The sequence below is a fragment of the Mesoplodon bidens genome (genome assembly GCF_964165515.1).
Source record: "Mesoplodon bidens genome assembly, chromosome: 4".
Lineage (NCBI taxonomy): Eukaryota > Metazoa > Chordata > Mammalia > Artiodactyla > Ziphiidae > Mesoplodon > Mesoplodon bidens.
In genome coordinates this window covers 153473363-153499555 of record NC_138160.1, presented here as the reverse complement: position 1 = coordinate 153499555, position 26193 = coordinate 153473363, and the positions used below count along the sequence as shown (strand labels likewise).

Sequence of the window (26193 nt, the reverse complement as noted above, 5' to 3'; positions counted from 1 at the left end):
GTGCATGACGGTGTCAATATACCTGTGATAGGGGGTGGCAGGGTGTGTGCTGTGAGTGGAGACCACCTGACTGGCTGCTGTGCCATGGATCTGGGCCTAGCCTCGTAGGGGGTTTTAAAGTTTACAAGGTCTCCCCCCTAACATGACCTCTAGACCAAACATTCATTCTTTCACCAATTACTTATTAATCAACTTCTATGTGCCAAGCACTTTTCTAGATGCTGGGGATTAAGTAGTGACTATAGCTGATAAAAATCTGAGCCCTTATGGAGGTCTAGTGGAATGCACATGTCCTTGTTTGCACAGATATAGATAAATCTCTGAAATATACATATACATATATATATATATATATATATCTCGCTAATTTAAAAAAGGTGTGTCAGCACTTAATCCTGAAGAAATTCATTCATTCAACAGGACAACTTCTTAAAGGAGCAGGAAACCAACTGTCCCACCCTGTGATCTATAACAGAGGTCATTAATTCAAGTGTCTAGAAGGGCCAGGCAGGTGCTGTAAATTAGTGGCCAGAGTGGAGACTAGCTTAGAAAAGTAAGGCATTTTTAGCAGGGCAGCCCCATGAGCCTAGTGTGGTTGGGTCTTCCAATTTTTCCTGAGAAGCTGGAAATTTGGATTTTTAATGTGAATTTGTCTCCTGATTTAAAATATCGGTAGTTAAGTCATTTACTTGAAATAGCATCAGCAAGAGCTCTATTTGGCTGTGGGCCACCAGTTTTCCACCTTTGCTCCACGGCCAGCTTTCCCGGACCTTCCCTGGATGCTTCCTGCTGCGCCAGGCAAGCACTACAATCGTTTGGATACGAATGGGCCCCAGCTATCACTGGGACGGGATTCGGATCTGCTCCTCCTGCTGAAACCCAACTGGGCCTGAGGAACTGGGAGTACTGGACGACATCAAGTAAAGGAATTCTGTTTCCAAAGGCGGGAGCCAGAAATGGCTAAAAAGTCTCGCCCTAGTGAGTTCTAGGCGGCGCGGGAGATGGAATTCTGGTCTCCGCCTTCAATTTAGAACTCCCTTCTTCTTGAACTGGGAAAGGTTACTCCAGGGACGCCACCAGTGGCCAGAGGCCAACAGCGTTCTAGGCTTCGTCTTCCCAGCCTGCGCGAGCGGCCCATGAAAACTACGAGTTCCAGCATGCCCCACTTCACAGACGACCCTCGCGCTGCCCGCCGACACAAATCATCCCTCTGCTCCCCGTTGGCCCACGAGCCGAACGTGCTGTTCCATGATTGGCTGCTGCTCTTGTCGCTCGTAAGAACCCATTGCTGAGGCTGGCTGACAGGTGCCTCGCAGCCGCCAAGGCACTCGACCAGCATGGGAGGCTGCTCAGCAAATACAGCCGCCGTCTCCACGGCAGCGAGGCTTTGCTTTTGCTGGCAGTTCCCAGGTGACACTAGGGTTGGAGGGCTTCCGGCCGGAGGCTATTAGATGGAACACCCGGAAGGCGGAAGTCCTAAGACGGAAGTGGTCGAGAGGAACGGAGAATGGCGGCGGCGGCGGCGGCGGCGGCGGCAGGCTGGGTTTGGCGCTGGGGCTGGGGCCGGCGATGCCCGGGGAGGCCTGGGCTTCCCGGCCCCGGCCCTGGCCCCACTACACTTATACTTTTTCTCCTGTTTCTGGGGCCGGTGGCTGCCGATATAACTGACGGCAACAGTGAACACCTCAAACGGGAGCATTCGCTCATCAAGCCCTACCACGGTGAGGCCTGGGGCGGGAATGAGTTCAGGGTGAGGGCGAGGCTGGATGGGGTTGGGGAAGGGGTGCCCTTTGTTCTGGTCAGAGCAGTTCTGTGGGTTCCCTGCCTCTGGCAAAGCGAGTCCTGGCCTGGCCTTTTACGCACCTGTCTGTGCCCGTGTCTCTGCCCACAGGGGTCGGTTCCAGCTCCACGCTCCTCTGGGACTTCCAAGGCAGCACAATGCTCACGAGCCAGTACGTGCGTCTGACCCCTGACGAGCGCAGCAAAGAGGGCTCTATCTGGAACCACCTGGTGAGTGGTTCCCAGGAGGCTAGGCAGAGCATTAAGTAAGCCACTGCAGTCAGCAGCCTAGACCTGAGCTTAGTTTGAAGGCCGCCCTTCCCTCCTCCGGCCCCTTCCCCATCTTGGTCACACCCGCCAGTAATAACAGGTAATGACAATCGAAGTAACCATGTGTCAGGAGCTGTGCTTGACATTTCGTACACTCTTCTTACTTCATTCCTTCAAAAGCCATGAGAAGTAACTGATGTTATCTCTATTTCACTATTAAGAAGCTAAGACTCAGAGTTGAAAGTGCCTTCCCCAAAATCACATAGCCAGTAAGTAGTGGGGCTGTCATCTGCCTGAACTGAACCCTCTCATTAGTGGGATAAATGGAACGAGTGGAGTCTTCATTGGGTATTTTTTGTGTGTTAGGCACTGACTTTAACGTGCCTTATTGCACTTAATTCTCAAACAGACTGATGTAGATGGCTATCCTGAGTTTTTGCAGAGCTAACTGACAGCGAATGGCATAAACAACGTTTAAACTCTGATCTGTCTCATCTCCAAGCCCAGCAATTCATTTGCTACACTTGACCCAGCCTGGACAGTGGAGGAACCCCTTAGAAATACTTGCAGACTCAGTCCCCTTCCTCAGTGCTTGATTGAGGGTCTAGTCATCAGTGGACTCATGGGCAGTTTAGTTTCTGTGACCTTTGCTGCAGAGGTTAGGGAGCCTCAGGTGTCACTGGTGTGTCATATATAAGCAGTGGCCAAGATCAGCTGCTGCACAGACTCCACACCAAGGAAGGTCAGGAAAGGGGTGAAAGGGTAATAATTGGGAGCAGAATGTACTCCTTCCTCAGCCTGCCTGAACCCAACTGTTCCCATGGCCTAAGCTGTTGGCTAGTGTCCTAGTTTTCTTTGTTACCCTGCTCTTTAGTCCCTTCTGGATGACGTCCCCATTTAGTTCTGAGAGCCCACACTGTCCTTGTGTTGCCTCATCTGCCTGTTACCTCAGCTCCACCTCTCCTTCCAGCTAGGGGCATCTGGGGATACTTTGTTCAGCTTTCACTCTGATCCTCAGAGCCTGGGGTCTCCTGTGAAGGGATAAACATGCATTATGTCTGCACAGTCCGGCCCCTAGTGCCTGGCATTTCCAGTCATTCGCTCTGTTAATTTTGTTCCAGCCTCTCTGGCTGCCTTCTTGCCTCAGGACCTTTGCACTTGTTCCCTCTGTCTGGGACGCTGTCTCCAGTCTCTTCATGCTTGCTTGGTTTCTTCTTATCTGTTAGGTCTCAGCTCGAGTGCCACCCACTCAGAGAGTACTTCATTAACTATTTCCCCCGGAGTCACATTCTGTCACATTTTTCTGTCATATAAATTAAAAAAAAATTTTATTTTATATTAGAATATAGTTGATTTACAATGTTGTGTTAGTTTTAGGTGTACAGCAAAGTGATTCATTTATACATATACATATATCCATTCTTTTTTCAGATTCTTTTCCCATATAGGTTATTACAGAATATTGAGTAGAGTCCCCTTTGCTATACAGTAGGTCCTTGTTGTTTATTTTATATACAGTAGTGTGTATTTGTTAATCCCAAACTCCTAATTTATCCCTCCCCCACGTTTCCCCTTTGGTAACCATAAGTTTGTTTTCAAAGTCTGTGAGTCTGTTTCTGTTTTGTAAATAAGTTCATTTGTATCTTTTTTTTTTTACATTTCATATAGAAGTGATATCATATGATGTTTGTCTTTCTCTGTCTGACTTACTTCACTTAGTATGGTAATCTCTAGGTCCATCCATGTTGCTGCAAATGGCATTATTTCATTCTTTTCTATGGCTGAGTAATATTCCATTGTATATATGTACCACATTTTCTTTATCCATGTCAGTGGACATCTAGGTTGCTACCATGTCTTCGCTATTTTAAATAGTGCTTCAGTGAACATTGGGGTGCATGTATCTTTTCAAATTAGAGCTTTGTCTGGGTATATGCCCAGTAGTGGGATTGCTGGATCATATGGTAGTTCTATTTTTAGTTTTTTAAGGAACCTCCATACTGTTCTCCATAGTGGTTGTACCAGTTTACATTCCCACCAACAGTGTAGGAGAGTTCCCTTTTCTCCACACCCTCTCCAGCATTTATTGTTTATAGACTTTTAAAAAATATATTTATCTGGTTGCACTGGGTCTTTTAGTTGTGGCATGAGAACTCTTAGTTGCGGCCTGCATGTGGGATCTAGTTCCCCTGACCAGTGATTGAATCCGGGCCCCCTGCATTGGGAGCATGGGGTCTTAACCACTGTGCCACCAGGGAAGTCCCTGTAGACTTTCTGATGATGGCCATTCTGACTGGTGTGAGGTGATACCTCATTGTAGGTTTTTTTTTTTTTTTTTTTTATCCTTAGGTGACTTTTTATTATATCATTCAAAGGAGCATTTGATAAGAGAGCAGTGGTATAAAGTGCTAAAGAAGATCAGGAGAGAGTTGACTTGTTGACTTCAGGCTGGGGTGAACATGGCTTCACAAAAGAGGTAGCCCATGAGCAGAAGTAGGTTCCTTCTGTCTCGAGAAACCAGAACCCCTTTTGCTTTCTCCCACAAAACATCCATTCAGAATACTATTCTTTGCCAAAAGATAAAATTTTGAAGTCATCTGAGGCCAGCAAGGAATTACATAGCAAACATCATGGTAGGTTTCCAACGTTCTTCAACATGCAGGGCTATCTGCTCCTTCATGGAAGCTAGAATAGTGATGGCTGTGGTCTCGGGTTCCATGCCTGGGCCAGTGGAGGCAGCTTCCTGATGGGTCTGTGGTTGCCTCTCCTCCACCAGTGAGGCCTGCTCAGGAGCTGGCATTCCTCTTTCCAGGTTAGGCAGCAGCCGTTGTCACCCCGGGGATCAGGAACATCAGCTCCAGGGGTCTCCTTTGCGGCACCCCAAAAAATTTAAAGAGTGCCGCAGCCGAGCGGCTGCCCGCCTTTCCTTCTCCCACCCGCTCCCTACCCCAAAGTGGCTCTCCTTCCTACCGCCCCCCCCGCCCCCCCCCGGCAGCGGTGGTGGCCAACTTGCCCCTCTACCCTTGCCCGTGGTGCCACCCCAGAGCCCCCTCTACTGCCCAGAGGCCGCTGCCACCCACCTAGCCGCCTGCCTGCCTGCTCAGCCACCCCCTCATTGTAGTGTTGATGTGCATTTCTCTAATAATCAGTGATGTTCAGTAGCTTTTCATGTGCTTCTTGGCCATCTGTATGTCTTCTCTGGAGAAATGTCTATTTAGATCTTCTGCCCATTTTTTGATTGTGTTTTTTTTTTTTTTTTTTTTTTTTGCTGTACGTGGGCCTCTCACTGTTGTGGCCTCTCCCGTTGCGGAGCACAGGCTCCGGACGCGCAGGCTGAACGGCCATGGCTCACGGGCCCAACCGCTCCGCGGCATGTGGGATCTTCCCAGACCGGGGCACGAACCCGTGTCCCCTGCCTCGGCAGGTGGACTCTCAACCACTGCGCCACCAGGGAAGCCCCCATGTTGTTTGTTTTTGATATTGATTGAGCTGCGTGATCTGTTTGTATACTTTGGAGATTAATCCCTTGTCGGTTGCTTCGCTTGCAAATGTTTTCTCCCATTCTGTGGATTGTCTTTTTGTTTTGTTTATGGTTTCCTTTGCTGTGCAAAAGCTTTTAAGTTTAATTAGGTCCCATGTATTTTCAGATACCTTTTCTTTTGGCCTCACTGTGCGGCATGCAGGATGTTAGTTCCCCAACCAGGGATCGAACCTGGGCCCCCTGCAGTGGAAGTGTGGTGTCCCAGCCACTGGACTGCCAGGGAAGTCCCCATGTTTTCTGATAACTTTTAAAAATTATAATGTAGCCTTATATTTTTCAAGGAAGTGAGTTCAGCATAACATTAAAATTTTTTTTATTTTTAAACTGAGGTACAAATAGTGCTGGAACTGCTAGAAATTGGTTCAGTCACAAGTAACTTAATTATGGTTGGAGATAGTTGGTGGTTGGCAGTGTCACAGGCTGAGAGAATTCTGCACTTGCCTTCATCAAGTTTTTCAGTCTGGAATATAATTGTGCTGTCTTTCTTCCCCCGCCTCCTGTTCAGTGGAGTCTAAATATTGCAATTTGAGATCCACTCTTTTATTTATTTATTTATTTATTTGGGTATCTTTATTGGAGTATAATTGCTTTACAATGTTGTTAGTTGCTGCTGTATAAGAAAGTGAATCAGCTATACGTATACATGTATCCGCATATCCCCTCCCTCTTGAGCCTCCCTCCCACCCTCCCTATCCCATCCCTCTAGGTTGTCACAGAGCACCGAGCTGGTCTCCCTGTGCTGTGCAGCAGCTTCCCACTAGCCGTCCATTTTGCATTTGGTCGTGTGTATATGTCAGTGCTACTCTCTCACTTCCTCCCAGCTTCCTCTTCCTGCCCTGTGTCCTCAAGTCCATTCTCTACGTCTGTGTCTTTATTCCTGCCCTGCCACTACGTTCATCAGTACTGTTTTTTTAGATTCTGTATATGTGTGTTAGCATATGATATTTGTTTTTCTCTTTCTGACTTATGTTACTCTGTATGACAGACTCTAGGTCCATCCACCTCATTACAAATAACTCAATTTCGTTCCTTTTTATGGCTGAATAATATTCCATTGTATATATGTGCCACATCTTTATCCATTCATCTGTCAGTGGACACTTAGGTTGCTTCCATGTCCTGGCTATTGTAAATAGTGCTACAGTGAACATTGTGGTACATGTATCTTTTTGAATTACGGTTTTCTCATGGTATATGTCCAGTAGTGGGATTGCTGGGTCATATGGTAGTTCTATTATTAGTTTTTTAAGGAACCTCCATACTGTTCTCCATAGTGGCTGTATCAATTTACATTCCCACCAACAGTGCAGGAGGGTTCCCTTTTGAGATCCACTTGAATAAGCCCAAATTGTACATCATTTTTAAAAATTGAACTTGTATTTTCATTTCATTTCCCACACAGAATTTTATCTTTTTTGTGTGTGTGTGTGGTACGCGGGCCTCTCACTGCTGTGGCCTCTCCCATTGCGGAGCACAGGCTCCGGACATGCAGGCTCAGCGGCCATGGCTCACGGGCCCAGCCGCTCTGCGGCATGTGGGATCTTCCCAGACCGGGGCATGAACCCGTGTCCCTTGCGTCAGCAGGCGGACTTTCAACCACTGCGCCACCAGGGAAGCCCCAGAATTTTATCTTAATGCAGTATACTTAATGCTTGAAAATTTTACTGATTAGCCTGTCATGTTTCTCTGCAAATAAAATAAGTGTAATAATTTAAGCTTTTAACCTTGTTGGGACCTTGAAATTAAGTTAATATTTTCTTTGGGATTATTATAATTATCATTGGTATACCGTTGATCAAAAGAAATGCCTTACACATTATACAATTTTTGAATAATTATTACACAAAGTAAACATTTATTGAATTGCATCTCATCCAGCTGTCATCTCCCCACCCCCATTTGGATGGATGTCATTGTCAGAATGAGAAGCTTTAGTGTGACTTCTGCTTTTTGTTATTATCTGTGTGAATGCTGAGAACTTGTGTTTGCTTAAATAGATGGAGATGCAGGGAGTTTTGTTATAGCAGGGTCACTCAATGTTTTGAACTTCTTTGGTTTATAAACCCTAAATCATGTAGTGATCTTTCATCAAAAATTTTAACAATGTATTAGCGGACTGTTAGATTAGCTCTGCCTTGATGTGGATAGACCTAGAGACTGTCATACAGAGTGAAGTAAGTCAGAAAGAGAAAAACAAATATCGTATAATATCGCTTATATGTGGAATCTAGAAAAATGGTACAGATGAACTTATTTGCAAAGCAGAAATAGAGTCACAGATGTAGAGAACAAACTTATGGGAGATTGGGATTGATGTATATGCACTACTATAGACAATATAAAATAGATAACTAATGAGAACCTACTGTATAGCACAGGGAACACTCAATGGTCTGTGGTGACCTAAATGGGAAGGAAATCCAAAAAAGAGTGGATATATGTATACGTATAACTGATTCACTTTGCTATACAACAGAAACTAACACAACATTGTAAAGCAACTCCAATTTAAAAAAAAAAGGATTAGGTCTGCCTTTCACTTTGTTGCAAGCCAAGACACAGAAACTACCTAACTGTAAAATGGTCTGTGACTGCCAATGATTGATTCTGATTTAGTTGGCCTGGGGGAGGGCCAGGGCATTAAGATTTCTAAGCTCCCCATGTGGCTCAGCTGTGCGGCCAGGATGGAAGACCATGGCCATGTCATGTTCTGCCCTCAAAAGCAACTTCTACATCAGTTCTAGCCCGTACCTCATCTGCTTAAAATCCTTCTTTATATTGTCTGTATCACAGTATTCTGTCTGATGATCTACAGTCTTACCTGCAGTACACAGAGACTTTCTGAGGCCAGGATAGTCTTGGAGGTATCGGTTTCTAGGTCCTCAACTTCCATGTGTACTCTTTCCTGAAACTGATCTCCCTGCAAACATGCCAGGGACAGGAGGGGAGGTTTTCCTTTCTCACCTTCCAGTGCATCGTTGCCCTTCTCAGAGGCACACCTCCCACCAGCTTGGGGTCTTATCTCAGTGCATTGTTCCCAGGCATAGAAAACTCCTGGGCACCAAAGAGCCCATTTGAAATCTTAGTTTCTGGGCTGACTTTTGTGTATGTGAGATATGTTTTTAAGTTTTTTCAAATACATGAGGGCTTTTCTAGTTATCTTTATTTTTTAAGTTATTGATATCTAATTTCATCATGGTCAAGGAACAGGTTCTATGATTTCAATCCTTAGAGGTCTGTTGAGACTTGCAAATGGTCCTTCGAATGATCAGGATTTTGGGGAAACATTCCGTGTGTGTTTGTGAAGGATGTGGATTCTTTACTGCTTGAGTGAAGTGTGCCATTTAGGTCCTTAGGTCATGTTTGCTGATTGGGTTCAAATCTCTATATCCTTCTGACATTTTTGCTTGTTTTTATCAGTTATTAGGAGAGGTGTATTAAAATGCCTGTGTATGGATTTGTCTTTATCTTTGTAGTCTGTCAGTTTCTGCTTTATATATTTTGAGACCAAAATTTTCCTGAAAAATGGAGTCCTTTGTTCTTAAGAAGAGTCTCCTTCTAAACTTTGTTATTGGCATAGCTGCACAAGCTTGCTTTTGCTTAGTTTTTGCATGTAATATCTTTTTCTATCCTTTTCTTTTTCCCACTTCTTTATGTTTTAGAGTTGTCTCCTGTAAACAGCATAAAATTAGGCTTTTGGGCGGTTATTCATTTATTTTTATTGTGGTAAAACACAATAGCATAAAATTTACCATTTAACCTTTTATTGTTTTTTACTTTTAAATACTTTAATTTTTGAAACGATTGTCTTCAGTACGATACTCAATGGCATTGGGACAGTTTTTTTAAATGTAATGGTTACCACAAAGGACACAAGAATATACAATGGGGAAAAGACAGTCTCTTCAGCAAGTGGTGTTGGGAAAGTTAAGACAGCTTCATGTAAATCAATATAAGTTAGAACACCCCCTCACACCATGTACAAAAATAAACTCAAAATGGCTTAAAGACTTAAATATGACATGACACCATAAAATTCCTAGAAGAGAACATAGGCAAAACATTCTCTGACATAAATCCTACCAATATTTCCTTAGGTCAGTCTCCCAAGGCAATAGAAATAAAAGCAAAAATAAACAAATGGGACCTGGTCAAACTTATAAGCTTTTGCACAGCAAAGGAAACCATAAACAAAATGAAAAGAAACCTATGGACTGGGAGAAAGTATTTGCAAATGATGCGACCGACAAGGGCTTAATTTCCAAAATATACAAACAGCTCATACAATTCAATAACAAAAAAAACCCCAACCCAATCAAAAAATGAGCAGAAAACCTAAATAGACATTTCTCCAAAGAAGACATACAGATGGCTAATAGGCACATGAAAAGATGCTCATTGTCTCTGATTATTAGAGAAATGCAAATCAAAACTGCAGTGAGGTACCACCTCACACCGGTCAGAATGGCCATCATTAAAAAGTCTACAAATAAGAAATGCTGGAGAGGGTGTGGAGAAAAGGGAACCTCTTACACTGTTGGTGGGAATGTAAATTGGTGCAGCCAGTATAGAGATACCTCAAAAAACTAAAAATAGATTTTCCATATGATCGGGCAATCCCACTCCTGGGCATATATCCAGACAAAACTCTAATTTGAAAAGATACATGCACTCCAGTGTTCATTGCAGTACTATTTACAATAGCCAAGACACGGAAACAACCTAAATGTCCATCGACAGATGAATGGATAAGGATGTGGGTATACAATGGAATATTACTCAGCTACAAAAACGAATGAAGTAATGCCATTTGCAGCAACATGGATGGACCTAGAGATGATCATACTAAGTGAAATAAGTCAGACAGAGAAAAACAAATACATCAGTTATATGTAGAATCTAAAATATGACACAAATGAACATATCTATGAAACAGAAACAGACTCACCGATATAGAGAACATACTTGTGGTTGCCAAGGGGGAAGGGGGTGGGGGAGGGAAGGATTGGGAGTTTGGGGTTAGCAGATGCAAATTATAAACGACAAGGTCCTACTGTACAGCACAGGGAACTATATTCAATATCCTGTGATAATCCATAATGGAAAATAATATGAAAAAGAATATATGTATCTGTATAACTGAGTCACTTTGCTGTACAGCAGAAATTAACATTGTAAATCAATCTTCAATATTAAAAAAATGTAAATACTATAAAAAATGTAAATACTTTGATTACTGTAAATATGTATCTGCGTGAAAAAGAAAATAAAATTTCTCAAAAAATTTTTATTGTGGTAAAATATACATGACATAAAATTTACCATCTTAACCACTTTTGTTTTTATAATTAAAAAAATAAATTTATTTATTTATTTTTGGCGGCATTGGGTCTTTGTTGCTGCGCACGGCTTTCTTGGCGAGCAGGGGCTACTCTTCATTGCAGTGCGCGGGCTTCTCATTGCCGTGGCTTCTCTTGTTGCAGTGCGCAGGCTCTAGGCATGCGGGCTTCAGTAGTTGTAGCGCGCAGGCTTCAGTAGTTACAGCTCGCGGGCTTCATATTTGTGGCACACAGCCTCAGTAGTTGTGGCTCGCGGGCTCTAGAGCTCAGGCTCAGTAGTTGTGATGCACGGGCTTAGTTGCTTCACAGTATGTGGGATCTTCCCGGACCAGGGCTTGAACCCGTGTCCCCTGCATTGGCAGGTGGATTCCAAACCACTGCGCCACCAGGGAAGTCCCTTAACCACTTTCAAGTGTACAGTTTAGTGGCATTAAGTACATTCACCTTGTTGTGCAGCCATCACCACCATCTATCTCCAGAACTTTTTCATCATCCCAAGCTGAAACTGTACTCATTAAGCACTAACTCCCCGTTCCCTGCCTCCCCACAGCCCCTGGTAACCACTATTCTACTTTCTGTTTCTGAATTTGACTCTTCTAGGTACCTCACATAAATGGAATTATAGAATATTTGTCTATATCTGGCTTATTTCACTTAGCATAATATCTGCAAGGTTCATCCATGTTGTAGCATGTATTAGTACTTCATTCCTTTTTATGGCTAAATAACATTCCTCTGTGTGTGTGTGTGTGTGTGCATGTGCGTGTGTGCGCGCACACCACATTTTGTTTATCCATTCATCTGTTGTTGGACACTGGGTGGTTTCCACCTTTTGGCTATTGTGAACAGCGCTGCTACGTACATGGGTGGACATAGGTGGCTGTTGTAGTGCCTGTTTTCACTTTTTTTTGGTAAATACCTAGGAAGTGGAATCGCTGGGTCACATGGTAACTCTTTGTTTAACTTTTTGAGGACCACCAAACTGTTTTCCATAGCAACCACACCATTTTACATTCTCACCAGGAGTGCATCAGGGTTCCAATTTCTCCACATCTTTACAATACTTATTTTCCATTTTTAAAAAAAATTTATTTATTTTTATTTATTTATTTTTGGCCGTGTTGGGTCTTCGTTTCTGTGCGAGGGCTTTCTCTAGTTGCGGCGAGCAAGGGCCACTCTTCATCATGGTGCGCGGGCCTCTCACTGTCGCGGCCTCTCTTGTTGTGGAGCACAGGCTCCAGACGTGCAGGCTCAGCAGTTGTGGCTCACGGACCCAGTTGCCACGTGGCATGTGGGATCCTCCCAGACCAGGGCTCAAACCCGCGTCCCCTCCATTGGCAGGCAGACTGTCAACCACTGCGCCACCAGGGAAGCCCTTTCCATTTTTTTGATGATAGCCATCCGAATGGGTGTGGAGTGGTATCTTGTGGCTTTGATTTGCATTTCTCTAATGACTAATGATGTTGAGCGTCTTTTCATGTGCTTATTAGCCATTTGTATATATTCTTCTATGAAAAAATGTGTATCCAAGTCCTTTGCCCATTTTTGAATTGGGTTTTTTGTTGAGTTTTAGGAGTTTTCTATATATTCTGGACATTATCAATATATGATTTGGAAATATATTCTCTCAGTCTGTGGGTTGTCTTTTCATTCTGTTCATGTTCTTTGACGTGTAAAAGGTTTTAATTTTGATGAAGTCCAATTTGATTTTTTTGTTGTCTGTGCTTTGGTGTAATATCTAGGAAATTATTGCTAAATCTGGTGTTGTGAAGATTTTCCCGTTTTTTCTAAAGAGTTTTATAGTTTTAGCTCTTAAGTTTAAGTCTTTGATCTGTTACTTATTTTTAAAATTAAACTTTTTATTTTGAGATATTTGTAGATTCACATGCAGTTGTAAGAAAAAATACAGAGATTAAGAGGTACAGACTTCCAGTTATAAAATAAATAAGTCATGGGGATGTAATGTACAGCATAGGGAATGTGGTCAATAATATTACAATAACTTTCTATGGTGACAGATAGTTACTAGACTTATTGTGGTGATCAATTCGTAATGTATATAAATATCAATCCCTATATGGTGCCCCTGAAACTAATATTGTATGTGAACTGTACTTCATTAAAAAAAAATAAAGAAGAAGAAGAAAAGAAAATAATACAGGGAGATCATGTGTACCCTTACCAGCATTTAGTCTATCTACATTTAGTAAAATTACTGATATGTTTATTTGGGTTTAATCTGCCATCTTACTATTCACTTTCTGTTTGTACTGACTATTCTCTGTTCATTCTTCTCTCGGGTCTTGGCTTCTTTTGGGTTGGTTAATTTTTATTCCACTTTTACTCTTCTGTTAGCTTGAAAGTTCTGTGCTTATTTCCCAATATTTTAATGGTTTCTCTGGAGTTTAAAGCACACATAATGTTTTACCAAAGTCTAATGATAACACGTGCTTCTAACTCCTTCCAGGACGATGCAAGGCTTTTAGAACACTTTAACTCTTTTTACCCCGTTGTTATTAATCTTTCTGTTTTAAATCACGCAAAGCATTATTGTTTTATGCAGTCAAATATTTATTTAGATTTTTAGTCTCACATCTACTTTAGTCATTGTTCTTCATTCCTTCGTGAATCTCTGACTTTACATCTGGATCCGGATCACTTTTCTTCTCCCTGAAGAATGAAAGATAGCTTTTTTCTTTTTCTTAATGAATTTATTTATTTATTTATTTTTATTCTTGGCTGCGTTGGGTCTTTGTTGCTGTGTGCGGGCTTTCTTTAGTTACGGCGAGTGGGGGCTACTCTTTGTTGCGGTGCGCAGGCTTCTCATTGCGGTGGCTCCTCCTGTTGCGGAGCACGGGCTAGGCACGTGGGCTTCAGTAGTTGTGGCTCACGGGCTCAGTGGTTGTGGCTCGTGGGCTCTAGAGCACAGGCTCAGTATTTGTGGCGCACAGGCTTAGTTGCTCCGTGACGTGTGGGATCTTCCCGGACCAGGGCTCGAACCTGTGTCCCCTGCATTGGCAGGCAGATTCTTAATTAACCACTGCGCCACCAGGGAAGCCCCGGTGTTTGCAAGATTTTTTTGCTGAAATGTGAGGCTTGGGTGAGTCTGTTGTCTAATTTCAGGGATTATGAGGACTCATAGCTGAGCTACAATCCCTGGGAGGCCTTTCTCATTCATTCTTACTTTTCAGTTGCAGTTTTTGTCGTCTCAGTCCAAAGCAAGACTGGTTCACCAGGGCTTCCATCCCCTCAGCAGGTCTTGGACTTAGATTCCGTGCCCATATGTCCTTGAGACCTGGTTCTTACCACCTCACAGTTGCCCCCTCCAGAATCTGCAGGGTCTCCCAGAGCCAATGAACTGTCAAGAACTGGGAGGGCTGACTTCACACTGTGTCAGGCTGTAGTGCAGGTGCCTGCTAACCCTGTGTTCTCAGGGGCCAGGTCTCCTCACCTGGGCTCCTGGTGCCCAGGCCCAGAACAGTGACTCTGGTAAATCTGTGATGCACAAGCCAGATCACCCACAATGGGACATAGGGTTTTTATTTTTCATTTGAGTTTTTTCTAATTACAGAAGTAATATGTTCAATACAGAAGATTCAGACATAGAAAGTAGACATTCCCCTCCCAGAGTTAGCTTTCATTAATGTTGGTTCATATTTCTTTCATTTCCTTCTTTCTCTACACATATGCTAATTTTTCTTTTTCAAAAATGAGCACATAGTGCTGATACTGTTTTGCAACTTATCTTTCCTCTCTCAGTATCTTTAATATCTTGATCTTGAACTCTAAGTGCTTATGGATCTCCGTCATTCTGTTAAAAAGCTGCCTCAGCAGCCTTGGGATACTCCCGACCTGGGAGGCCCAGCAGCCCCTCCCTCCCTGCTGAGAACGCTGGGGGGTCTGTTGGTCAGTGACACTCGTGACCCTGCTGCCTGGCCCTGTTCTGAGTGTCATCTCGGTGCAGGGTCTGTGCCGGGTCACCTCTATCTGGCACACAAGCCTGGGGAGCTCTGAGCAGCCCTCTCTGCTCTCCCTCTAGCCTTGCTTCCTCAAGGACTGGGAGATGCACGTTCACTTCAAAGTCCATGGCGCAGGGAAGAAGAATCTCCATGGTGACGGCATTGCCTTGTGGTATACCCGGGACCGCCTGGTGCCAGGTAGGGTGGCGCTCGCACAGGTGGGACCTGTGCGTCTGTGGCCAAGGATCCTCCACTCTGCACCCCCTTGTTAGGGCGCTGCTGCTCCTCTTTGAGGAAACCTGGGACCTGGGGGCAACTGGAGGGAGCGTCCTTTTAGAAGATGACCCTGTGGCTCAACTCTGTGCCCCATTGTGGCCTGGTGTTCTACACCAGCTAAGAATGGTTTTACCATTCTACCATTTTATTTTATTTTATTTTATTTATTTATTTAGGCTGCACCGGGTCTTAGTTGCAGCACGCGGGATCTTTAGTTGCAGCATGTGGGCTTCTTAGTTGTGGCATGCATGTGAGTTCTAGTTCCCCAACCAGGGATCGAACCTGGGCCCCCTGCATTGGGAGCACGGAGTCTTACCCACTGGACCACCAGGGAAGTCCCTCCACCATTTTAAAAAGGATAAAACAAAGAAGGCTGTGTGACAGAGACCATCTGTGGCCCACAAAGCCTAAAACGTTTGCTGTCTCGCCTTGGACAGAAGGGTTAAGGGATGGTTCTTACTGCACTGGCCACCTGCTTTTCACAGGTTGGGTATCCCCTTGTCACCTGACACCTCAGAGCACATAGGCAGGTGCTGTTCCTTCACAGTTCAGGCTTCAAACTTGAGTCCTCTCTGCCACACCCCTGAGACCACCCTCCAGTCCCCCACCCCACCTCCACTTAAAGATCCCTTCTCTTTCCTGGGAGAATGACCACAGATTAACCCACCCATGCTGGCATTACTTTGTCCTTCAGGTATCCATGGGACAACTCCAGTTTCTCCCGTTACAGGAGCATCTCCTTCTAATTCCAGGGCCTGTGTTTGGAAGCAAAGACAACTTCCATGGCTTAGCCATCTTCCTGGACACGTATCCCAATGATGAGACCACAGAGGTAGGCCCCTGCTCTCCTGCAGGGCAGAACAGGACTTCTCCCTGGTCCCCTCATGAGAGGAGCCTCCAGGGATCAGGGTGGTGGGTGCCCTGTGGCCTCCCATGGGCTGGGCTGGCCTCAGAGTAACCCGTGTCTTGTTTCAGCGTGTATTCCCGTACATCTCCGTGATGGTGAACAATGGCTCCCTGTCCTACGACCACAGCAAGGATGGCCGCTGGACCGAGCTGGCAGGCTGCACGGCTGACTTCCGCAACCGCGATCACGACACCTTCCTGGCCGTGCGCTACTCCCGGGGTCGCCTGACGGTAAGCGGGCGGGAGGGGCGGCTCTGGGGGGGCTCGGGAAGGTGGGCAGGACCGGCCCCAGGCTGCCCTTGACCTGCTGGTCGGCCGCAGGTGATGACCGACCTGGAGGACAAGAACGAGTGGAAGAACTGCATTGACATCACGGGCGTGCGCCTGCCCACTGGCTACTACTTCGGAGCCTCGGCCGGCACCGGCGACCTCTCTGGTGAGTGTGTGGGCTGAGCGAGGTATGAAGTCTCAGTCTGACCTTCCCTGCTATTTTGGGAGCTTGTGACACAGCCAGTCCCTTTCCTCCTGACCTTCTTTCATTTGCTTCCACGCTTGCCTGGTTTTCTTCCTCCTCTTCCCATATCCATGAGCAGTCCCTCAGCCGCCATCTCTCTCTGTCCTCTAGGGGCTGGGGGGCTTTGAATCTGGATGCAGTGGACCCCCAGATTTCCACCTCCAGACCTGTGTCACCAGCATCCTGCTCAGCATCTCCGCCTGGTGCCAAGCAGGCCTCTCAGCCTTCACACACCCACAGCCAGAGATAGAAACGAACCTCTGTCCTTGTAGTTGCTCAGGTCAAAACACCTTGGTATCATTCTGGTCTCTGCATTTTCTCTCACACGCCACCTCCCATCCGTTGGCTGGTCCTGCTGGCTTTGTCTTCTCCCTGCCTCAGACCACTTTTCTCCCTTCCTTTACTGCCGGCAGGTCCGGGCCCCCATCCTCCCTCACTTGGACAACCACAGGAGCTTCCCGAGGGTCCCTCCTCCCACGCCAGCCCCAGCAGTTTCTCCCAGCACAGCAGCAGAGCTGCTCCTCCCACCTCCCTCCCAGTGGTGATCTGCCAGGCCTGTGTGCCACCTTCCCACCCCCTTCCCTCTGGCTCATCCCCCCTGCTCCCTGGTGACACTGCCCCTAGCCGCTCTTCAGACCCACCCCTGCCCTCCTGCCTTGGGCCTTTGTGCTTGCATCTCTCCCTTGGCTTCTCCAGGTCTCGCCCAGATGTCACTTCCTCGGTGGGACTGTCCCTGATTCCCTCATTTAAAGTCGCATACACACATCCCAGTCCCCTGCACACTTCCCATCACCTTTCCTAGCTTTATTTTTCTTCATAGCACTTAACCATCCTGGAATCTGCCATGTAATTTATTTCATTATCTGTGTCCCCCTCACTGAATTGTAAGCTCCACAGGGTCAGGGCTCTGTCTTGTTTGGCCCATGGTGTGTACTGTAAGCATTGGGATGCTGCCTGCCTACACAGGCCTCTTGGGGCCACCAGGCCTGGGTGGCACTTGATGGTGGCCTTTGGCCTTGGTCCTTAGTCCCTTCTCAGGGCCCTTGGGAGGCACCAAGCCTGGGGCTGGCTCCTGCCTACCAGAGCTAGGAAGCAGTGTGGAGAAGCAGTCAGAGGCTTGATTATTGTCAGGATAGGTGTTTCCAGGACCTGTGAGCCAGCACCGTTCAGGAGCCTGCCCGTCACCATGCAAATGTCTGGGTCCACCCTGTCCCAGTGTCTATTTTGCGGTGGGGGGGGGGGTTGTTTTAAAGTTGTTAATGTGGAAATTCCACTATACCCGTAAGAGGGGAGGTGGTCTAATAAGCCCCTTGTTGCTGTTAACCAGCTTCAGTAATTACCAGCTCATGGCCCGTCTTATTCCATCTGTGGATTCACTACAGCCCTCCTCTGGGTTACTTGGAATTCCATCTGACAGTGTTTCAGCAGGTGTCATGAGAAGGTTCTGGAAACAGAGCCAGATCTGTGGCAGGTGGATATTCTCTAAGGCTGTTTAGAGAGGCCCCGGAAGGGCAGTGGAGGGAGCCATGCACACAGTAGTGTCTGACCATTAGTTGGAGGGTTGTGCACGCCAGCCTCCTGTCAGGCATCGCATGCGTAAAGGCACGTGGTGTGTTCTTAGATAGGTAGCGGTCTCTTTCCCCTTTTATACGACTGGGACCATCGGGCATTTGGGAGTTGAAGGGATCTTGTCAAGTTCACGCACCCAGGGAACAGCAGAGCTCAGATGGGACCTGCTGCCTGACTCCAGAGTCCGTGCTTGTCCCTGGGCTTCCAGGGGCTGCGTGTACTGGTGTCAGGTATGGCTGGTCTCTGCCCAATCCGGCCACGGGGGCCTTGCTCTTTAGGTTCTCCCTTTTCTGGACCTTTCATCAGATTCTAGTCAGCTGAGCTGATAGCTGGAGTCAGGCTGACCAGGACCCTTGTCTTGGTTCTGAGCCTCAACCTCCCCATCTCAAAAATGGGGTGATCAGTTACTGTCAGTGTCATTTAGAGGTTCTCTCCTGCCCATACTAGTTGGACCCAGGCCTTTCTCAAGTCTCCTCAGGTACAGTCGCTTGACTGTGTGTCTGGCCGAGCTTTCAGCTGGCTGCCAAGTCGTTTGTCTGCATCCTGTATTTAGGTCTCTGTGACAGGAACGTCTGGGGGCTGCCTGCCCTTGGGAGGATCAGGCTTCTCAACCAGTCATAGAACAATGTGTGGGTCCTTATCTGTTTCTGTTTTCAAAGACATACTATCTGCAAGCAGTACGCCTGTGCCTTGTCTGTACTTTCTCATTTATACGCCTTGATAACCGTGCAAGGTGGAGATTACCACCTGCATTTGCAAATGAGGAAACTGAGCCTCAAAGAGGACAGCAGAGCCAGGATCAGACCCAATGGTTTTGATTGTGAAACTCCTGCTTTTTCCTGTTGGCTCTCCCTCCTTCCAGGTTTCTTGTTGCTGAGTTCTGGAGGTGTTCCAGCCCCTGGAATGCTGCCTGCTGGGGGCTGCTGGGTTCTCCCCAGGGAACCTGGCCACTTTATGTGGTCGGGGGGGCGGCCGTTGGGCCACGTGCGCCGAAGCGGCTCCAGGCCCCTTAGAAGCTAACTCTCATCCTGCAGACAATCATGACATCATCTCCATGAAGCTGTTCCAGCTGATGGTGGAGCACACGCCTGACGAGGAGAACATTGACTGGACCAAGATCGAGCCCAGCGTCAACTTGCTCAAGTCGCCCAAAGGTATGCACTTGCAGCCCCTCCCGGTGGGGCCTGGGCCGGCTCGGGCAAGTGCCCGGGGTCCATCTGCCCTTCCCTGGTCCAGCCAGGCCCTTGGATCAGCAAACAGTGCTCATGAGCAGGTGTGTGAGCACCTGGTGTCTGCATCCTCCTGCACTCAGTGCTGGGATAGCGGCCAGTGAAGCCAAAGGGGCTGTTTGTTGGTGTGTGTGGTGCGTGGGGCACTCTGATACCTCAGTGCGTGGCCTCAGTGAACGGCCTGGAAGTAGGTCCTGTGACTGCTGGGAGAGCTGATCCTCAGGCTTCCTCAGCTAGAAAGAGGTAAAAAGGCAAGATGTGAACTTGAGTTTTGGCAAAACCCCAAGCCTGAGTTCTTCCCACAGTACTAGTCAGCCACCACTTCGTCTTCACGGAGCAAGGGTTCTCGTGGGGGAAGTGAGGCCCCTGTGTGTGTGTGTGTGGCGAAATCTATCCCAGGAGCCCCAGAGTTGTGCATGTGGGCCCAGCGGGTGATAGAGCACCGGTGGAACCCAACATTTTATGTGACATCTCACTTTTTTAAGATTCAAGTCGCTTTTAAATGTTTTGGGGGCCAAACAAATCCTGCCATAGACCAGTTTTGCGGCCTTTGGTTGAAAGCTTTCTGCTGCCGAGGGTTTTCGGACACATCATCTGCTCCAGCCCACCCAGCAACCCCATGCAGCTGGCCAAGCAGGGGTTAACTCGTTTTCAGATAGGTGGACCCACTGGGGTAGAGGGTCAAAGCAGAAGGATGGGGGTTGGGGTCGGGGCCCTGGGAGACACCGAACGCATCCAGATATGAGTGAGGGCAGCCTGTGGCCAGGGCTGTGTTTCTTCAGATGGGGACCTCAGACCACTGCATTGGGCTGCGGGTGGGCTTGTGAAAGCAGGTCCTGGGCCCGCCTCAGGCAGACTCAGGCTGTCAAGGAGACCCCAGGAGTCCAGTGTTCACTAGTTTCTTGTAGCAGAAAGCACCTCAGCCTGGATCCCCGGGAGCCTTGGGTCCCAGTGAGGTTGGACAGTCTCTGTGCATGCCCCTGCCCCTCACTGGTGCAGTGTGAGCAGGCCACAGCTGACGCCTCTAGGGTGGGTGTGGGGGCCTAAACGGGCTGTCGCCCTGCTCCCCCACCTCCTGGGAGCCCGTCCGGCCTCTCATTCCGCCCTCTCTCCTCCCTCAGACAACGTGGACGACCCGACGGGGAACTTCCGCAGCGGGCCCCTGACGGGGTGGCGGGTGTTCCTGCTGCTGCTCTGTGCCCTCCTGGGCATCATCGTGTGTGCCGTCGTGGGGGCCGTGGTGTTTCAGAAGAGGCAGGAGCGGAACAAGCGTTTCTACTGAGCAGCGGGGCGCTTGGCTTGGGGAAGGGCCCTGGCGCTAATGTGAACTTTTTTTTTTTAACTAGGATTATAAAAGAAAAATAAGATGACCTTATTTCTTAACCATGTCAAAGAAATAATTAAAGAAGTATTTTCGTACATTTTGCTTCTTGCCCAGTGGGGACAGGCTTCAGGGCTGGGGAAAAAGGGTTTGACATCCCCACAGCTGGGTGCAGAGGCCCTTGCCCTATGCCAGCCTCTCAGAAGCAGGGGGTCTGTGCCTGGTGCTGGGCCGAGACCCCCGCAGGTGGCTGTTGAACACTGGAGGCCCCCAGACCACACTGGGGTGGGCACCTGAGGACATGAGCAGTGATCTTGTTCTGTGCTGTGTGGTGTGTGTGACAGAATAGGAGGCCAGCTGGGGAGCCTGGGCCTTCCTGTTGACCCTCTGAGCTTCTTTCCAAGGCAGACCCTTGGGGGAGGCTGGAGGAGCAGTTTGGTGGGGCCCATAGTGTGACGGTTTGCTAAATAAAGTGAAATAACCAACCTCAGCTGTGTGGCTGTCCTAAGAGACTTGCTTTTCTTTTCTTCAAATGACATCCAGCTGGCCACGCTTTACAGCTCCTAGCCTCGTCCCCTCAGGCCTGTGGCACAGCCCCAGGAGGCAGGTGCTGTGGTCCCCATTTCCCAGGTAGGGAATCACAGGTCTTGCAGGTCAAGCAAAACGTACCCAGTGTCACACAGCTGGTGGCGTCATGGGGGCGGGGCCTGCGCCATCTCCATGTTCCCTGGGCCTCTGTGTGAAAGGATCCAGTGAGGTGAAGATGTGGTTCCCATGTGGTGGGTGTGACCTCCACCCAAGGGAACTCTAGGGGCTCCGGATGATCTGGAAGGGATTGTGGGTGCAGGAGGGCAGGTTGGGGTCAGCAGTGGTGTTCCCACTGGTGCCATGAAGGGTCAAAGGCGGTTCAGGGAGTGAAGAAAGCCCACAGTGGAAAGTGCCATGTGTGGCAGCCTCTGAGGCTCTCCCCGCGGTGTAGCTGGCTGCTGCGTCCAGTCCTCCCCTGACCCCCTGCCCGCCATGGGACAGGGCCTCCATCCAGTCCAGCGTCTTCCCACTCACAGTTAAACAACATTTCAGCCATCACTAACTTCTTGATCATGTTCCTTCTCCACAAAAAGAGTCATGGGATGGCCAATAAATTGAGAGTTTCTTTTTTTTTTTTGGCTGCGCCCTGAGGCATGTAGGCATGTAGGATTCCCTGACCAGGGATCGAACCCGCGCCCCCTACAGTGGACGTGTGGAGTCTTAACCGCTGGACCACCAGGGAAGTCCCTGAGAGTGTTTCTTCATGATCTCCTTTGTTATTCTTTCCTCCAAGGACTCGGTTTGGTCTTCTTTCAGATACTGAATAACCTTTCTTCTACAACCCATAGGTTTGCCTGTGTCAATCCTAACCAGGTGATCCTTTTACAGAAGGCTCTAGGCATACTGCTCAGTGTGTTTGGTGATAACGACCACTTTCAGCAACCAAATAGGCAGAATAAAACTCGACACCAGGGCTTCCCTGGTGGCGCAGTGGTTGAGAGTCCGCCTGCCGATGCAGGGGGCACGGGTTCGTGACCCGGTCCGGGAAGATCCCACATGCCGCGGAGTGGCTGGGCCCGTGAGCCATAGCCGCTGAGCCTGCGCATCCAGAGCCTGTGCTCCGCAACGGGAGAGGCCACAACAGTGAGAGGGCCGCGTACCGCAAAAAAACAAAAACTCAACACCAAACTGGTCAGTCACAGAGAGGTTTTGCACCAGCCTGCAAAGCCTCCATGAATGCTTTGGTCCCAGACTCGGTGATAGCACCAGGGGTATTGATCAAATCATCCCTGGTCATCCCTATTTTGGTACCCACGATAGGGTTTGATCTTACTTGTCTGGAATGAGATTAATGTGCAGCTGTTTCCCAGAGTCTAGTTTACTGGAATCTGTCAAGCTTTCATATCATGATTTTGTCCAGAGCATCTGATGAATTTGAAATAAGCTCCCTCAGAAAGAGCTCTCTATTCGAGTAGAAAGTATTGATGCTCAGTAACATCAACTGGGCAATTTCTGCCTGAAAGGCAAACGTCTCAACCTCCTCCTCCGTCGGCTGGTCTTGGGTCTGGGTTTTCTTAAGCGTCTTGGCTGAAGAACCACACGGGCTCTGCATCGACACAGTGCCAGGACACAGAAGCAACTGAGCCTCCATCTTAAAGCAAGTGCAAACCCTTGCTCCCTGTTGCGGCCAGGCTTTTTGTAATTGACATTATCAGTTAGATTTTCGTTGTGAAATAGATAGTGTAGAAGTAGATGAGGTGAAGGGTGAGAACTTATTTTCTCCTCGGTCTTTCAGGCTCACTCCCAGAGCTCTTCTTTGATCTACTCTTAACTGTCTCCTGTCCCTCTTCATGTTTCCTGCGCATACACAGGTTAGGTGTTGAGAGATGGTTCACAAGTTTGACCAGGAGGTCTGAGCTGCCTTTCCTTTCCCTCACATGGGTCTGGGAGCTTGCTCATGAAGCCGTAAGAGTAAACATGATCCTCATTACAATATTTTATTGAGCACTTTCCTCAAAACAGTTGATTTACTTGAAAAGTAGCTAACGTGGAGTGCTTACTATGTGCCAAGTGTGGTTCTAAGCAGTTGTTGTGGATTAACTCACTTCACTCCATGCCATTTACCCACGTGGAGGCGGAGAATCCGCTAGGGAGGGTGGCTCCGCCTCACCGAGCATCTCCCTCCTGGAGGGGAGCGCCGTGTCCACACTGATACACGTGGCCGAGACCTGGAGCTTGGAACCCTCCGTGGCCTCAGCAGCCATGTCATCAGGACCATACTCGCCATACTTGATCTCCCCTGAATTTCTGAAATAGGCAAGTTGGCATCTGGAACTATATGGTTCTCACCCTTGACTGTGTGTTAAAGTCACCTGCAGAATGGAAGCGAGCCTGCCTCATTCTCCAGCTCTGGTTTAAGAAGTTGGTGGCCCGGGCAAAGGCAGTTTTACAGTTTTAAAAGCACCCCCACTCCCGCCCGAGGGTTCTCATGAGTATCCAGGCTTGAGAACAGAGCTTAAAGTGATGGTGCTGGTCTGTGCTTGGCTCTCAGGGTCTTGTTTGCATCCCTTTCAAAGTTCACACCCAGAGGTGCTTTCTCAGAAGATTAGATGGTTAGATGTGTGTTCTTAATCTGTCTTTTCACACATATGGGATCATGATGCTGTAACCTACATTTTTGCCAAGTGTGTTTAAAAATTGAATTATTTGATCACCTGAAAGTTACATATAAATTTATATCCCTGGAGCTGCTGTGCAGTATGGGAAAAACCATGGCCGACATGCTTGCATACCTCTTTGTCCCCTGCCTTAAACCTGTGTCCTTCCCCCACAGAGGTGACTGCCCCTGGTTCTGACATTTTATGTGCTTCTGAAAAATTTTACCATGGAAGTATGTACACCTAAGTACATAGTATTAGTTTGCATTTTAAAAAATTATAAATGGCACACACATGTATTCCTGAAAGTGTATTTACTTATTTATTTTTGGCCGCACAGCACGGTTTGTGGGATCTTAGTTCCCCAACCAGGGATTGAACCCTCGCCCTCAACAGTGAAAGTGCAGGCTCCTAACCACTGGACCGCCAGGGAATTCCCTTCCTCAATGTTTAAAATTCATCATCGTTTGTGAGCCTTTGGACCTCATGTAGCTGAAGATGTGGCCTGAGCAGACTCTAGTTCTCCATTCTGCACTGTTGGACATTTAGGCAGTTTGCAGGTTTTGCCCTTAGAGCGCGGCTCTAAACATTTGTGAGCAGTCTTCACGCACAAGTGTGCAGGAGCTACTGTTGTAACCCATGTGCGTTTCAGTTTTACTGCAGGTCAGGGTGCTCTCCAAAGGGGGTTGCATCCATTCTGCACCCATCTTGGCTGCCAGCCACCTGCCACTTCTTAGCACTTGATGTCATCAGAGTGCTTAAATTTTGATAGTCTGCTGGGTGCAAAAGTTTTTTTTTTTTTTTAACATCTTTATTGGAGTATAATTGCTTTACAGGGTGCAAAAGTTTTGACTTGGGTTTCTCTACTAGTCAGTGGAGGATCTTTGTTTCCTCAAAGAGGCATCAAGAGCTTGGAATGCCCTATGGTTGGTGCTCAGGCCTCTGAGAAGGTGGGAACTAGCAGATACTTGGACTCCAAAGGAGACACAGCCCCGGCAGGGAGGAAGTGCAGTACAGACACTGATGGACAGGGCAAGGTGTGTACCGCTGAAGACGCTGGAGCCAGCCGGCTACTGCTGCCGGCTTTGGAGAAAAGGAAATCAGCCCCTTCTGCCTTCTGCTTCCAATCTGCATCTAGTACTTTCCAACAGCAGAACCCAGCAGGAGGCTGGCTGGCTAAGGAGCCTGTGAAACGTAATTTACAGAGTTCCAGACCCAGAATCACACAACAGTATAGAAAAGTGGGCTTGTGGCTTAGAGGCGATGATGAATAACCCGCAGGCAGCAGGCTGCTGGGCGCGAGGCTGCCTGGAGGGTGGTGCACCAGGGTCCCTGGACCTGCCACTGCTGAAGCGGGCATTCACAGGGAGAGAAATCAACTTCCATGCATGTGTTGTTTCCTTTTACTCATGGATGAACCTAATTCTAACTCATGCAAGTGTAATCAGAGGGAGGATCTAATATGTAGAAGGAGGAAAGACATTAAGCGGCTAAGTTGGTAAATTTAGGAGAAATTTCACCAGTCGTTGAGAATGTGGGAGGGAGTGGATCTCATGGAGAGGGAAGGTTAGGAGGGAAAGGGGCAAACCCTACACTGCCTTGCAGGGGAGATGAAGCCTTGCAGGGGAGATGATGATTCATAATAAACTGGGTGGCTTGGGGCAGACTCTCCCAGTCTCAGCTTTACCTGAACCGGGGTCCTCTAGGGATCCCGTGGTAATAATCTTGCCCTCACCGCCCTCCTGGGAGGGGTGGAACAGGAAACCAACAGAAATTATTTGGGATTTTGGTTTTAAACTGCTACTTTAAAAATATGCACTGACTTGCCTTCCTTGTCTCTTTGCTCTCCAGTTCTTGTGTCCCAGGTCCTCCTTTTGTGTTTTTGGGTTTTGTTTGTGGCACATGCCCTTTAGAAACTCTCTTAGAGATGGTTCAGGGGAGGTTATCATTCTGAACTCTCCTCTGTCTGAAAATAGGTTTATTTTGATCATATACTTGTGTTTAGTGTTGCCAACTAGAAGTCTGATGTCATCTTCTGATTCTTGTTCCTCTTGAGTAGGTTCTTCTTTCTGGAAGTTTTTAGGAGTAGTTATCTTTGGTGATTTGAAACATTGCCAGGATATGTCCAGATTTGAGTCTTTTTTTTTTCTCCTACTTGGCACTGGGGAATCCTCTTTCGATTTGAAACGTGTCTTTTTTCAGCTCTGGGAAATTTTCTTCTGTTATCGTTTATTATTGACTCCTCTGATGACCTACTATGTTGGTTCTACAACACTGCCCCAAGTTCTTTGATGTTTCTCCCCTC

General features: G+C 47.5%; 1 protein-coding gene across 1 annotated transcript; it reads left to right on the top strand.

Moving 5' to 3' along the window:
• Positions 1 to 1353: 1353 nt before the first annotated feature.
• Positions 1354 to 21193, top strand: LMAN2 (lectin, mannose binding 2). Its single transcript, XM_081233688.1, has 8 exons — positions 1354 to 1721; positions 1892 to 2010; positions 14969 to 15086; positions 15917 to 15996; positions 16140 to 16301; positions 16392 to 16506; positions 19188 to 19307; positions 20504 to 21193. Exons 1-8 carry the CDS (start codon positions 1508 to 1510, stop codon positions 20662 to 20664), a joined length of 1089 nt encoding a protein of 362 aa, XP_081089814.1. The 5' UTR covers positions 1354 to 1507; the 3' UTR covers positions 20665 to 21193.
• The last annotated feature ends 5000 nt before the right edge of the window (positions 21194 to 26193 follow it).

Bases quoted from the DNA above. Each gene is read 5' to 3' on its own strand.
- LMAN2 (XM_081233688.1), top strand. From the start codon at position 1,508: ATGGCGGCGGCGGCGGCGGCGGCGGCGGCAGGCTGGGTTTGGCGCTGG. The intron at 2,011-14,968 runs GTGAGTGGTTCC...CTCTCCCTCTAG, and splicing joins GCTCTATCTGGAACCACCTG to CCTTGCTTCCTCAAGGACTG. The intron at 16,507-19,187 runs GTGAGTGTGTGG...CTCATCCTGCAG, and splicing joins CGGCACCGGCGACCTCTCTG to ACAATCATGACATCATCTCC.